The sequence below is a fragment of the Drosophila grimshawi genome, unplaced genomic scaffold (assembly GCF_018153295.1).
Source record: "Drosophila grimshawi isolate 15287-2541.00 unplaced genomic scaffold, ASM1815329v1 contig_848, whole genome shotgun sequence".
Classification (NCBI taxonomy): domain Eukaryota; kingdom Metazoa; phylum Arthropoda; class Insecta; order Diptera; family Drosophilidae; genus Drosophila; species Drosophila grimshawi.
Genome location: NW_025063692.1, coordinates 16,320,224 through 16,332,946, shown reverse-complemented (window position 1 = coordinate 16,332,946; position 12,723 = coordinate 16,320,224). Strand labels below are relative to the sequence as shown.

The window sequence follows — 12,723 nt, the reverse complement described above, 5'->3', positions numbered from 1 at the left end:
TGAGAGAGAACTCGCTGCAACTTTTGCCACTTTGCAACACTTGCACACATGCTGGCTAAATTAAACACCTCGCGGCAAAAGCTTACCACCTCTACACACACACACACACACATTGAGCCTAGTATGTGTGTATGCGTGCGTATGTGAGCAACTAATTTAAAAAGTAATTTTTACTTCCGGCATTTCCCCAGCTGCATTTAGTAGGAGCACAGAGAACTAGCAAGCCCCCCATATACACACACACACAGACCAACATAGCCAAAAAGTGAGCAGCTGCTGCCAAGTTGGAAGCTGCAGTTTTGCGAAATCAAATTTGCGCAGAGAACGCTTAAAGCAAACACAATAGAACAAGTTTATTTGCGCAACCAGCCAAATCAGGGTATATAATAATAGAAGCGCCCACAGTCAGAAAAGGCAACAGCAACAGCTGAGGCAACACGCAAACAACAACAACAAGAACAACAACAACAACAACATCAACAGCGTTGCGAGGATGCTTGCTTATTTAACGCCACCAAAACTGAGGTGTTTGATTATCCTGTGACGGCGCCGCAGCCGCAGCCGCAGGCCTCAGGCACTCAATTGCTTTGTACTTGGCCACCTCCTTTCGCTCACTGCTTACCTCGCCTCCCTCTCTCCGCATCCTGTCTCGCTTAATTTGATGAACATTCAGCGCATTTCATTAAATTTATTTCCAACTTGCAATTGAATTATGGTAAATCCAATTAATTGACATTTCGCGACCAATGAATTGTAATCAATTTCAATTGTACAACGTTGCCATTCAGTCAGACTCATTCACAAAATACATATTGTTGCCTACGTTTCGTATATATATTCAAAAAAATAGCAATACTATAGTACTATTTATAAATGTGTCATAGCAACTATAAAAAACATATGTACATATATCATCCATATGTAAATGTTTCTTAATCATTTTTCTAATTGGCAATTGAAAAAGTTGTCGGATAATACACATAAATAATGAAAAATTATGATAAATAGTACTTGAATAAAGGCACAATATCAAACAAACAGATTTGTGTGCCATCTTCAGACTCTCAAACGTCTGAAGATTATGCAGACTTGCCATAATAACTGGAATCATCTAAAACCATTCAAATAAACGTGCGCCGTCTATCGCATCATTTACTAATTCATAAGCCTTGGCTTATATAAGCACACAGAGTGGGAGTGGTCGCAAAAGAGACAGAGAGAGAGAGAGAGAGGGAGGTGGAGAGAGAGGGTGATAGAGTTTGCGTGAGAGTGCGATAGAGATGGGAGAAGGACACGCAAGGATACAAAAATGAGACAGAGTCGGAGCAGAAGGCAAGTGTAAGGCATTTAAATATGCAGCTAATCATAAAAATAAAACCAAACAAACACTCAAAGAATAAGCACATAAATGCCATATAAACCATATAAACAAAAATGCGCCATAAAAGCCAAAAACTGAGAGAAAACACAATAAGGAAATGGGCTGAAAACAAGTAGACGCTGGAGCATAGCAACCAGCAGCAGACACAGCAAAGGAGAGCATTTCATTTCATAAGCTCGACATCTTAATCTTAATGAAATACACTCGTTGCCGTCGCCCAATGACAAAGACGCCCCTTTACACACACACACACACACACACACATACACACCTACCCGCCTCCTACCCTTGTGCAACATTGTAGAGCGGCAGTGTTGTGGGCGTTGGGCCATGTTTGAAATTAATTTCATTCACACAAAAATTCTCGCGCACATACAATTTCATTAAGCAAATATTTTCGTCGCCTGGCAGCGTACACCTACCAACCAACCACTCCGTGCACCAAATGTTTGTTGTTGTTGTTGTTGCTGTTGTTGTTTGTATTTTTGTTTTAGCTACTGCTTTCAGCGAGTTAACGACGCGCAGCATTTATGCGATTTTAATGCCGCGAGCGCTGCTCAAATGAGCCGCTCGTAAACGCGGCGCAACGTTGGGTCCAATGATCAGTCAGTGCCACGCCCACATATATACAATGAATGCATTAAAAGAAAAAGCAATGCGAAACATTTGCATGACCAATAAAAATGACATTTAATGACAGCTGCAAATTTGCAGCCCCAAATGATCACAATAACAATAATTATGAGCTGGCATCGCATGCACAAAGCATTGACAATGGCCAAGCAGCACACAATAAAAAAAAAATATTATATATATGTTTGTATGTATGTTTGTTTGTGGCTGAAAATGATTTGTTGATTGATTCACACAGTCCGAGCCAAAATGCATTTCAATCGTATGCAAAACAAAAGCCATCACATGTTCAAGTAATGACTAAAAAACAAGTGAATGTTTCAATTTCAATTCGTATTTTTCTTGTATGATACACTTGAATAAATGGCGATGTACATTGAAGAGCAAAAACAACAATTCTTAAACAAAAAAATGCCCCAAAACTGCTTGTCACATGCCACATGCCGTCCGTGTTCACGTGTCCGCCGTGCAACCAAAATTGTTGCCATTGAGTGGCCATTCAAAAGAAGTGGTGAATTGAATGCACATCGAATCGAAATGAACCGAAAGTTTTAAAGTGCATTTGGCCCGATAGTGGCAACAACAACAACAACAACAATAACAACAACAAAGCTGCAATCTTTAATTGGTGTTTGCGCCATAGTCGAACGCAACAGTTTCGCTTGCGAAGATAAAAAAAAATCATTGGCCATGCCTCGGTCTGCGCATTAGGCACAACGAGCCTTGCTCGCTCAAATGAGCTGAAATGAACGGATGTCGACTGGGCGGAACGGGGGCGTGGCATGCCGTACCGAAACGCTTGGCGTTGAAATGATTACGCGTTCAAGAGCGGTATGTAGTCAAAGCTAGCCAGGCACACCCAACTCAACACACAAGACAGAGACAGGCAAAGAGAGAGAGAGAGAGAGAGAGATGGATAGAAATGGAGGCGGCAACCGCAGAGCCGTAGAGCCGCAGAGACTTTGGGCCAATATTTCAAACACACGTCGAACGCATTTCCGTGAGGAAAATGTTTACAACGGAAATGCAACTTTGGCCGTTGTTCGAGCATAACTGTTGTTTATGTTTGCACACACACTGCACATCCCCAGTCAGGCCAACCAAACATGCGCCAATGGCCGTCGCTGGTTGGTTATCAACAAAAGTGCTACGCGCCCTGGGAGACAAACGCAGCTGTGACCCAAAGGGCATAAATCCGATGCTCACTTTAAATACCCTTGCACTGGGTATTTGATAAAGTATCTGACTTATTCTTCTCTGATCCCATAAAATACGAAGAGTTGTTGAATTTAAATGAAGGCTAACTTCCATCCAACATTGGCCAACAGTTTTGTCAGTCATGCAAATATCTTACAAAGTTTTAAGGCTGGAGTCAGTAAATTGCTAAGAATCGAACATTTACAGAGTATTAGGCAGTCGGTTAACGTTCGACTTACTCGTTTTTACTTGCTTAAGCAAATAATAAATATTGAGGGTATGTCATTTTCGACGTGCCAAAGATAGCTATTATTTCTGGTTGTTATTTTGGGCCAAAGGCAGTTACAGCAGTTAAAAGGCCGGTTACAGTCCCGTTTACAGACCCAGCTACCCATTGCTGACATCTCGTTTTTTGTTTTTGTATTTCGCTCTCCTCTCAGTTGCTGCAATTTTTGACATCAATTTTCTTGCCGTTGACAAAAGCCTTACGCAGTAAATTGAGATGGATGAAAGCCACCAGATATGCAGAGATACACACATATAGACATATAGACAGTCAGAGAGGCAGATTGACGGGTCTAGTGGAAGTGAGCTCGTCGCTCACTCGAACTGAGCCAATAAGCGCACTTGCGTTAAAGCAAAATCCAAAAAAAAAAAAAAAAAACGAGGAAAAACGAGAAAAAAGCAAAGCAAAAACCAAAACAAGACAAGAAAAATAGGAGAATTTGCTGCGACGCTGTTGCAGTATTTGACGAGTTTCTTAATTGGTTGGTCCTTGCAAAAAAGACGTATAAAAACGGAATAAAAATACGGAATAAGGCCAACCAGCTTCCTTGGGTCAAGGCAACTTAGACTTAGACAGAGACAGAGAAAGAGAGAAAGAGAGAGGGAAATGATGATAGCACATTTTCATATTGCTTAAAAGTTCATTTAAATACTTACTAACTGTTGAGTGTATTATTCTCTCGTCCCAAAATTGTTAAGGAGAAAATATTTAGATTTAGTCGCTCAATCAAAATTGATCAACCAGTCAACCAGTTTTGTCTCAAGTGGTGTCGGTGAGCGATGGTCCAGATTGGCAAGTCCAAGTATAAATCAAATAAGCAGATTTTCTGTGTAAAATATAGTTGATTATAGTTGTGAATTACTTCCCTGATTAATCGAATATTTGAGGACCATTTACCAAAATCAACTAATATCATCGGCTTATTGCAAACACGTAGCCAACGCAATAGCACGTGTGTAAGTGGGCGTGCGGATTGTGTGTGTGTTTGTTTTCGATTGCGCCCTTTGAATTTCAATTGAGATTACTGAGTGTAATTAAGAGACATTGAAGCAGAGAAAGAGAGAGAGAGAGAGAGAGAGAGAGAGAGACACGCCCACGTGCTGAGCTGTGTGGAGAAGAAGCTGGTGTTGGCCACTTTATGGTTTTGCCCCAAACGGTGCAGACATTTTCATTATTATTGCACAATTGAATGATTTTCATTAAATTGTAATTAACTTGAAATTAATCACTTTGGCAATTGCCAACTAAATCGAGAGGATGGCTAAAGATTCCAGAAGGTCGATATTGCCTAAGCGGCTTAATTTGTGTCTGCAGCAATTCCTCTGTCCCGGAACCGAATCAATAAAGGAATACGTACAACCATCCGCCTTTCTCGCTTCATCTCTGTCCCTCCCTGTCTCTCTCCCACTCTCTCTCTCTCTCTCTCTCTCTCTCTGCGCTGCTTGTGCGTTTGTCAACTGATTGAAATCCATATGAGTGTGGAAATTGTTTAGTTTTCATTCGAATAGACATGCCCAGAAACAAACCAATAGCAGGCAATTAGAGCAAAAAAATCTGCTGAAGAATAAGACAAGAATTGAGGCTGCTGATTAGCCGCCAGCTAGAAAATACATTAAAAAAAAAATACCTTAACCGATTCAAGAGAAAAAAGAAAAATGGCAAAAGCGCAGAAAGAAATATGCAAATGAAGCAAGTAAATCGCAGGTAAAATTCTTAAGGGGCAACTGCAGAGTTGGGGGCGATGGCAATTAAGAATGCCTGTGAGCGGCAGCTGCCACTGAGTTGCTAAAGTGTGCCTTGCATATTTTAAGATGCAACCCCATCACCAAACCCCATCACTCTACCCCGTCCAATCATCCCTACCAAAACAATGGGCAGGATTGTGCTGTCGCGTCGGCAAAGGCGGTCAAAAGCCCGTCAAGTATCAACTTGCAACAACAAGTGCGACAATCGCAATAATTCCATTCAAGCGCACAAATGTGTTGCACATTTCGTATGCAGGTCCAAGGTGAGCGTTTGAGGCGCCCATCTTGGGGCGTGGTCAGGTGTGAATACTGCCACAGGGCTGACAGCATGGACTTGAGTGTCTTTTCATTTGAAAAGGTTTACGACTTGCAGCAAGGCAACACCAACTGCAACAGCAACAGCAACAGCAACAACAACAAAACAAATAAAAACATAAACAGAAAAAGATAGTGGAAATTGAGAGACTGGGAGAATAACGAGCAAACAAGAAAACTGCTCTAGCAGGTGCCAAAGGGAGTAACACAATATAAAAAAAAAAGTGAAATTAAATAAACATTTGGAATGGGGCCAATGGCAAGTAGATAAAGATAGCAAATGAAGAAACTTAAGCTACAAATTATACTGAATGGGAAAAGCACATTTGATTGATCTGCTTTTGCTTTTTCCATAATATTTGTATTACTTTTGAATAAGATCGTAAAAATCAATAAATAAAAATAAGAAAGACCAGAAAAAGTTGAAATGAGACACACACACATTTGGAGTCAACTCACCTCAAGCTTTAAAAGCATTTCAAATTATAACTTGACAAATTTCTGATTGTTTATTAATTCAACTTCGAATTAATTGACTCAACTTCTTAATACTATTGAGATTATTTAATTAGTTTATAAGTCTCGACAACATAAACAAATAATAGAGTTCCTGTCAGGTGGAAACTAACATCCATTTTTCACTCAAGGATTCAAACTTTGCAGAATTATTTGAGTTGCTCAACCAAAAACATTGCTAGAGGAATGTGTCTTAATTGTATTGAGTGCATTTCATAAATACTAAGATCCTACGTGAATTATTTTTGACTTTAGACTACTTGCAATCTTTAATCTAAAACATCGTTTCGTTGTTCAACAATTATTTTGCAGCTAACCGAACGCCAGGAGCAAACACCAGCAACCCAAATGCAAGATGAATTCGGACCAAATAATGCAGATGCCATCTGGGCCGCCGCCTGCCTCGCAGAGAGCTACATGCGGCGAGTTCAGCGGGGACAGGGAGAGCTACGGGGCGACCGGGAATCTGGGGTATGGCGGCATACCGACTACGTCCACCAGCAGTTACGGTTCTTTTGGCGTACTATCCAGCATATCCACAGGGGTGACAGGAACGCCCGCGCTGCCGCTTTTGCTGCCCGTGCCGCCTTTAACCAGCACGTTCAAAACGTCGACGATTACGATGCCGACATCGACTTCGCCATCGCCATTGATCCCGATGTCGACGCCGACGCCTTCCCCCCTCCTCGCCATACCGATGACAACGCCGACTCCGATTCCGACACCGAATCCAATAGCGACAGCAGCGCCGCCGGCGACATCGCTCTTGCCCATGTCAATGGCGACAACAACGCCGATGCCAACGCAGCTGCTGCCGATGCCGACGCTGGAGGACATTGAAGTGGCAACACAGCGGCAGCCACCATCAGTGGCGCCGCCGCAGCAGCAGCAGCAGCCAGCCGGCATACTTAAATACCCAACAGCATCGACCATTGGCTATATCAGCGAACTGCTGCCACCGCCAGCCCCGCTACTGGGCACCAGTGCCAGCAGTTCCATAAACAGCAATTGTGGCACGCTGAAGAGCAACGCAAAACTGCTGCCATTACAGCTGGTGGGCACCACGACATCCTCACGACACGGCAAGGATCCACCTGGATCCGTTGGATCGGGAGCGCAGTCACAGCAGCGACAGCGCCGCCAGGGCTGGTGTGCATGCTTTGGCTCCGGCCCAAATGCTTCGGAGGCCAAAACGCCACCAGGCTTTGCGAACAAGTCAAAGAAGCGCAAACAAACGGCCCAAACCGTCTGGTCTGCCCTTCTCACAAACCTTGGCATCTGCATGCTGCTCCTGGCCTACACTTTGCTCGGTAAGTGTTCCAAATTTAAAACACATTAAGCCTTAACACAAATCTGTTGCTATTCAAATGGAAAATGGTTCAACATTTGTTGTGGTTTCCAGAGTTCACTTAATTCAACTGATTCATGAATAAATGCTGTACGTATCCCAACTGCCAGGTTTAGCTCATCTTCAGATCTTGCTGATTGTCATCTTACTACTATATTATTTTCTGTTAAAACAGTTTGATTTTGTTGGAAATAACTGTATTTGCCTATGTACACCGCAGCTTGTCTTGCATTCCCGTTTTGTAGTCTTAATCTGTTGTTGCCTGCGAGCAACGGTAATTGTAAGTTCCTTATGATCAAGACCTTCTTCGATGATATGCTTAAGCTATTTTCATGAAGTAAGAGTCAGTCGCTTTTGGTCGCTTGAATCGCGTAGTATAAGTCGCATGAAGCGGACATATATTCTGTATTAAATACAAAGCTCTGAATAAATATAAATAGATTTCAACTTAAAAGGTGTTTGCAAAAGGTACAAATAAATATGATATTTTCACGATTAATGATTAAGTCAAAAAAAAGTCAGGAAAATTCTCTTTTTATTTGAATAAAATATTCAAGAGTCTTTATAGATTTTCAGCTCGACGAAAGCGTGGCAGAAACACAATAAAGTTATTTGTTGTGAGTTAAGCTTGCTTGTAATGTGTCGCCAGCATTTCGACTGAATGTGCTCATTAAAATCTGTGAGGAGCTTAGCTTGATTAATTGATGGCATATATATGTATATATATATATATAGCAACTATCAGTTGAACAAACATTTGTTCGCATTATTGTTGTTTTTGTTGGTCGCACTCATGTTGACTAATTAACGCAGCATTTTCCGGCGTTTCTCCTTTGCTGTTACATTCAAGAATTTAATTTGCTTTGCCGCTGACTGTGTGCGGCTGCTGTGTGTCAGCTACAGATAACTCGTGCTTAAACATTTGTGGCTACAGATATCTAATGTATCTTGTCACAGTTTCTATGTTTAAATTAACAGCAACAACAAAAAAACAAAAAAATTGAAATAAAAACAGTTTAGGCAACAGCAGCTACCGTTCACGGCAATGTGATAAATTTAATTAATCATTTTGTCAGCCGCATGCGAATGAAACAACAAAATGGCGTCGGCCGCGAATACTGCCACACGGCCAAAACTTCTGCGGCTGGTAAGTGTGGCATACACTTTTGCAGCTGTCATGTTGCCTGGCATGTACTCCTCCTCGCATTAGAAACCAAAGACGGCTGTGCGAACACGACGGCCACGGAAGTGACAGGCTGCCAAATAAAATGTGACAAAATTGGCAGTATGCAAAAGCCAACACACATGTGCCACATCAAATACTCTAAAGCTTAAACAAATCAAAGCATCGTCTACGCATCAGAGATGCTCTCCCAACAACCGTTACACATCACTCTGCTAACACGAGTCGCAGTTCATCAAAATAATTTACAATATTTTCAAATACTTGGCAACTTTAAATTGTTGAAAGTTATTATTTAAATATTTGCATGGAAGAAAATTCAGCTCAACCTCTTTCTACAATTATCGCTTCGATTTTCATTTAAAAAACTCCAAATTAAAGTAAAATATTTGAAAATTAAGTTACTTAGTCACTTTTATTTTATTATTATTATTTGGAATCTTACACAATTTCCAATGATTTTTACAATTTTCATCGACTCTTCAGTCAAGGCCTAAATAAATACATTTTTTTTGCATTGCTAAGAAAATAAAAAGTTTTAGTTGCATTCTAAAATGATGCCTGGAGTTGACTTGTTTTATTTAAATAACTGAAAAGCTGTTGTCAATTTAAGGCTGATACAGTTTGTGTTGTATAATTAAATTGTAGATTGTCTCATTTTTTGTGGCTCATCTCCAGCACGCATGGACATTTTATATCCATGTATGCCTTGTGAGTGTGTGTGTGTGTGTGCGTGTATGTGTGTGTGACTGTATTTGACAGCTGCGCAAAAAGTTAGCCGTGTTGCCTTGTTAGAGGAAATCATCAAATGACACAAACAATTATTTAACTTTCTCTAGGCCCCGGTGCGTGAATTTGTGACGTCAGCACACGCACATGACAGCTGCCTGTGTATATGTTTTTATTCCATATATATATATATGTATGTATGTATGTATGTGTCTTAATACATGCACATGTGTTGTCTGTGTATGTGCCTCATTTTGCGTGCATTTTGAGGCTTCAACAAAAGTTTCAAGTTGGCCAAGCACAACAATAACAAGAACAATAACAAGAACAAGAACAGCTACAACAATACAAACAATAGCACCATCAACAATTGCTCCTTTTGTGCTGCTGTTGCTGCTGTTGCCGCCCCCCGCTGCAGCCGGACAGCCCCACACCAACTCATGTATTATTTTTAACTTTGACATGTGTTGGCTTTTGCCGACGACATCGACTCATCATTCCCCCATAACATCATTTGCAGCCCCTAAGCTCAACCAACAACAACAACAACAACAACAAAAAAGTTAAACTTACGGCGAATGTAACCGAAAAACTTTTTCAAAACTTGACAAAATGCCGCTCCAGCGACACATGTTTGCCTCAGTGTATTTGTGCCTGTCAGTGTGTGTATGTGTGTGTGCTGGTGTGTGTGTATTAGTTGATCAGCGTAGACATTAAATGACTGACAAGGACACATCAGCTCAAAAACTCAAACAGCACCAGCAAGAGCTTAACAGGCAACTGACAGTGAGCAACCAGCGTGTCAACGAACTCGATTTGACCCATCGCCTTTTGGGGGCCAACATGTCAAAGATTTGAAAAGCTTGTTCATTGTACAATTATGCAATGGCTACCAATTATTGTTGCCGATCAGAATGGGAATCGATGCGCAGATTAGCAAAGCAAGGACAAAGGCGAAAGAAAGTAATTAAAAAGCCATCGGAGAAGTTTGACTAATCAAGTTGTGAGGCGAATGAAACCACAAAGTTAATTAAGAAAAACCAACCGAAACATAAAGTAAAAAAAAAAAAAACGAAAACGAAGAAAAATTGTTTTCTTCTTCTAAGTTATGAAAGAAGCAAGTTAAAAAAAAAAAAAATTAAAATAGGAAACCGAAGCAAAACAAAACATGTTTAATTCTAGTTTTGCTGGAAGCCGTGCAAACAACTTTTAAAAAGTTGCATTTTTTTTTATGAAATTGTATAAAAAGCTTTGTGAAATCCGTTGAAACATTTACAAGTTTCAACGAAGTAAAACAAACTAGTTAATAGTTTGCAGCAGTTTGATCTACTTTACAAACACATCGAAGCCAGTCCACCTGACAATGTTGATAGCATAACACAACTGCCGTTGACGATTGCTGTGCACAACTCTCTTGGCCAGTTTGAGACGAGCAATGGACCAACAACCCCAAGCGATTGCAAAGAGTCACTAAACAAATGGGATTGCCTTCTCTTATTTGGCGAATACCCTGTACTAAAATGTTGTAATAAAGCAGCTCATGTAAGCTCGCTGACATACTGACTCGAGATCTAGAAACTATAAAAGCCAAGTGCTTTAAACCAAGTAGACCAAGAAAAGAAGTTCATTTCGGATTTTTGATAGCTTGATACCCATTTTAAATGTCATCTAAAATGAACATTTCATGTTTTTGCGACTACTTTTGAGTTTTATTGGTTCTATTTTGGGCAGTTAATACTTGTTGGTCCGCTAGTCGAGCACTTTCGACCAAAGTACTCTTACTTTGGGCTTGTTGTTGTTATTGTTGTTAAGTCTCTGGAGTTTAATGCTGTTGTGTGCTTTGCTGCTCTGTTCGCAGGCTCTTTCATATTCCTAACCATCGAGAATGAGGACTCGGCGCTGTTGCATCAACAGCACACACTGGCATCCACCAAGCGAAACATGGCCATGTCCGGCAGCATGCACAGCAATGGGAATAGCAATGGCATCTATCAACAGCATAGGTCGCCACAGACGCAGTCACAACAACACCAACAACAACAACAACAGCAGCATCAGCAGCAGCAGCAGCAAGGACCTCACACCGACAATGACACGATGGCCGCTGCAGTTGCCCAGGGGCAGGATTTGGGGCGTGAGAGAGGCGTCTATGGACAAGCATCGAATGACTTTGTTTATGGATTGGATGAGTCCGAAATAGAGGCGGGGCAGACACAGTTTGCTTTATCTCCGGATACTTATGATGTACGACAGCGCACCATTGAGAATATCTGGGACATAACCGTATCCCTCAACATACTCTACAAGGAGAACTGGACAAAGTGAGTTCGCTTTCTCTCTCTCACTCTCTCTCTCTCTCTCTCTCTCTCTCTATCTCTCACACTCTCTCTTTATCTCTCTATCTGTCTATCTGTCTTTGCTTATTTGTTTAACCATATATGCACACACACGCACAGATTAGCCGCACTTGAAATTGCCAAGTTTCAAGACCAATTAATCAAGAGACTGAACGAGGATGTTATGCTGCAATTATCACACGACGATGCAACTGGAGGACACTCGCTGGCTGGTGGTCCAGCTAATGGTGGGGCAGTTGGCGGTGGCGGTGCGGCTGCAGCGGCAGCATCCAACAATCCGGCAACGGAAGCTGTGCTTCTGCACACACACTTTCATCATCATCGTCTTGGGGGCGGTGGCGGCGGCGGCGTGGGAGGACCGCCGCATGAGTGGAATTTCGCCAAAGCGTTTCTATATTCGCTGACCGTTTTGACCACAATTGGTAAGTGCCGCTGACCTACTACTATGTCGACCAGCTAAACATGTGTGCCACAGCCAGAGGCCACACAGAGACACCGAATCCGAATGAGAATGCGAGAAATAGAGCAAAGTGGCTGCGGGCCGAACTGACCCCGTTTGTTATATTCGAATCGAAACGGAAATTTGCCTGACTTCATTGAATTTCAGAGCTATTGTTCTCAGATAAAATTCACAATGGAGCTTGTGACCCCATACTCAGTTTTCGATTAAGCAACACAAAAGCCGCCTCAATTCACGATAGTTGGTCGGACAAAACTGCCGATTTTCGATAAGCCGATAAGTGTGAAGTGTGGCGAGAAGCTCTTCGATATATATATATATATAGATACTGATATCGATATAGATATGTATGTATAGATAGCGATATATAGATAGCGTTATGTGGATTTTACTTGAATGGGATAGTTAACTATATATATTTATTTAGTATTTTATAGATAGAAACAGATTAGTTGAAAACAACCAATTTTGATTGGGAAAAAGTAAAAAACACGCTTGCTTGAGAGGATAGCCAAGATCCTTGCTTACAAGGCTAATGGAATGAAAGACAGGCAAATATCAATTAAATTCATT

General features: G+C 41.3%; 1 protein-coding gene across 1 annotated transcript in view; it reads left to right on the top strand.

Annotated features, from left to right (window-relative positions):
* LOC6564645 overlaps positions 1–12,723 on the top strand; it is a 77,244-nt gene that overhangs the window by 56,322 nt on the left and 8,199 nt on the right. The window contains exons 3-5 of the mRNA XM_032738373.2: positions 6,386–7,383; positions 11,192–11,654; positions 11,790–12,112. Coding sequence (XP_032594264.1) covers positions 6,429–7,383; positions 11,192–11,654; positions 11,790–12,112 — 1,741 coding nt within the window. The 5' untranslated portion in view covers positions 6,386–6,428. The remainder of the gene's footprint in view (positions 1–6,385; positions 7,384–11,191; positions 11,655–11,789; positions 12,113–12,723) is intronic.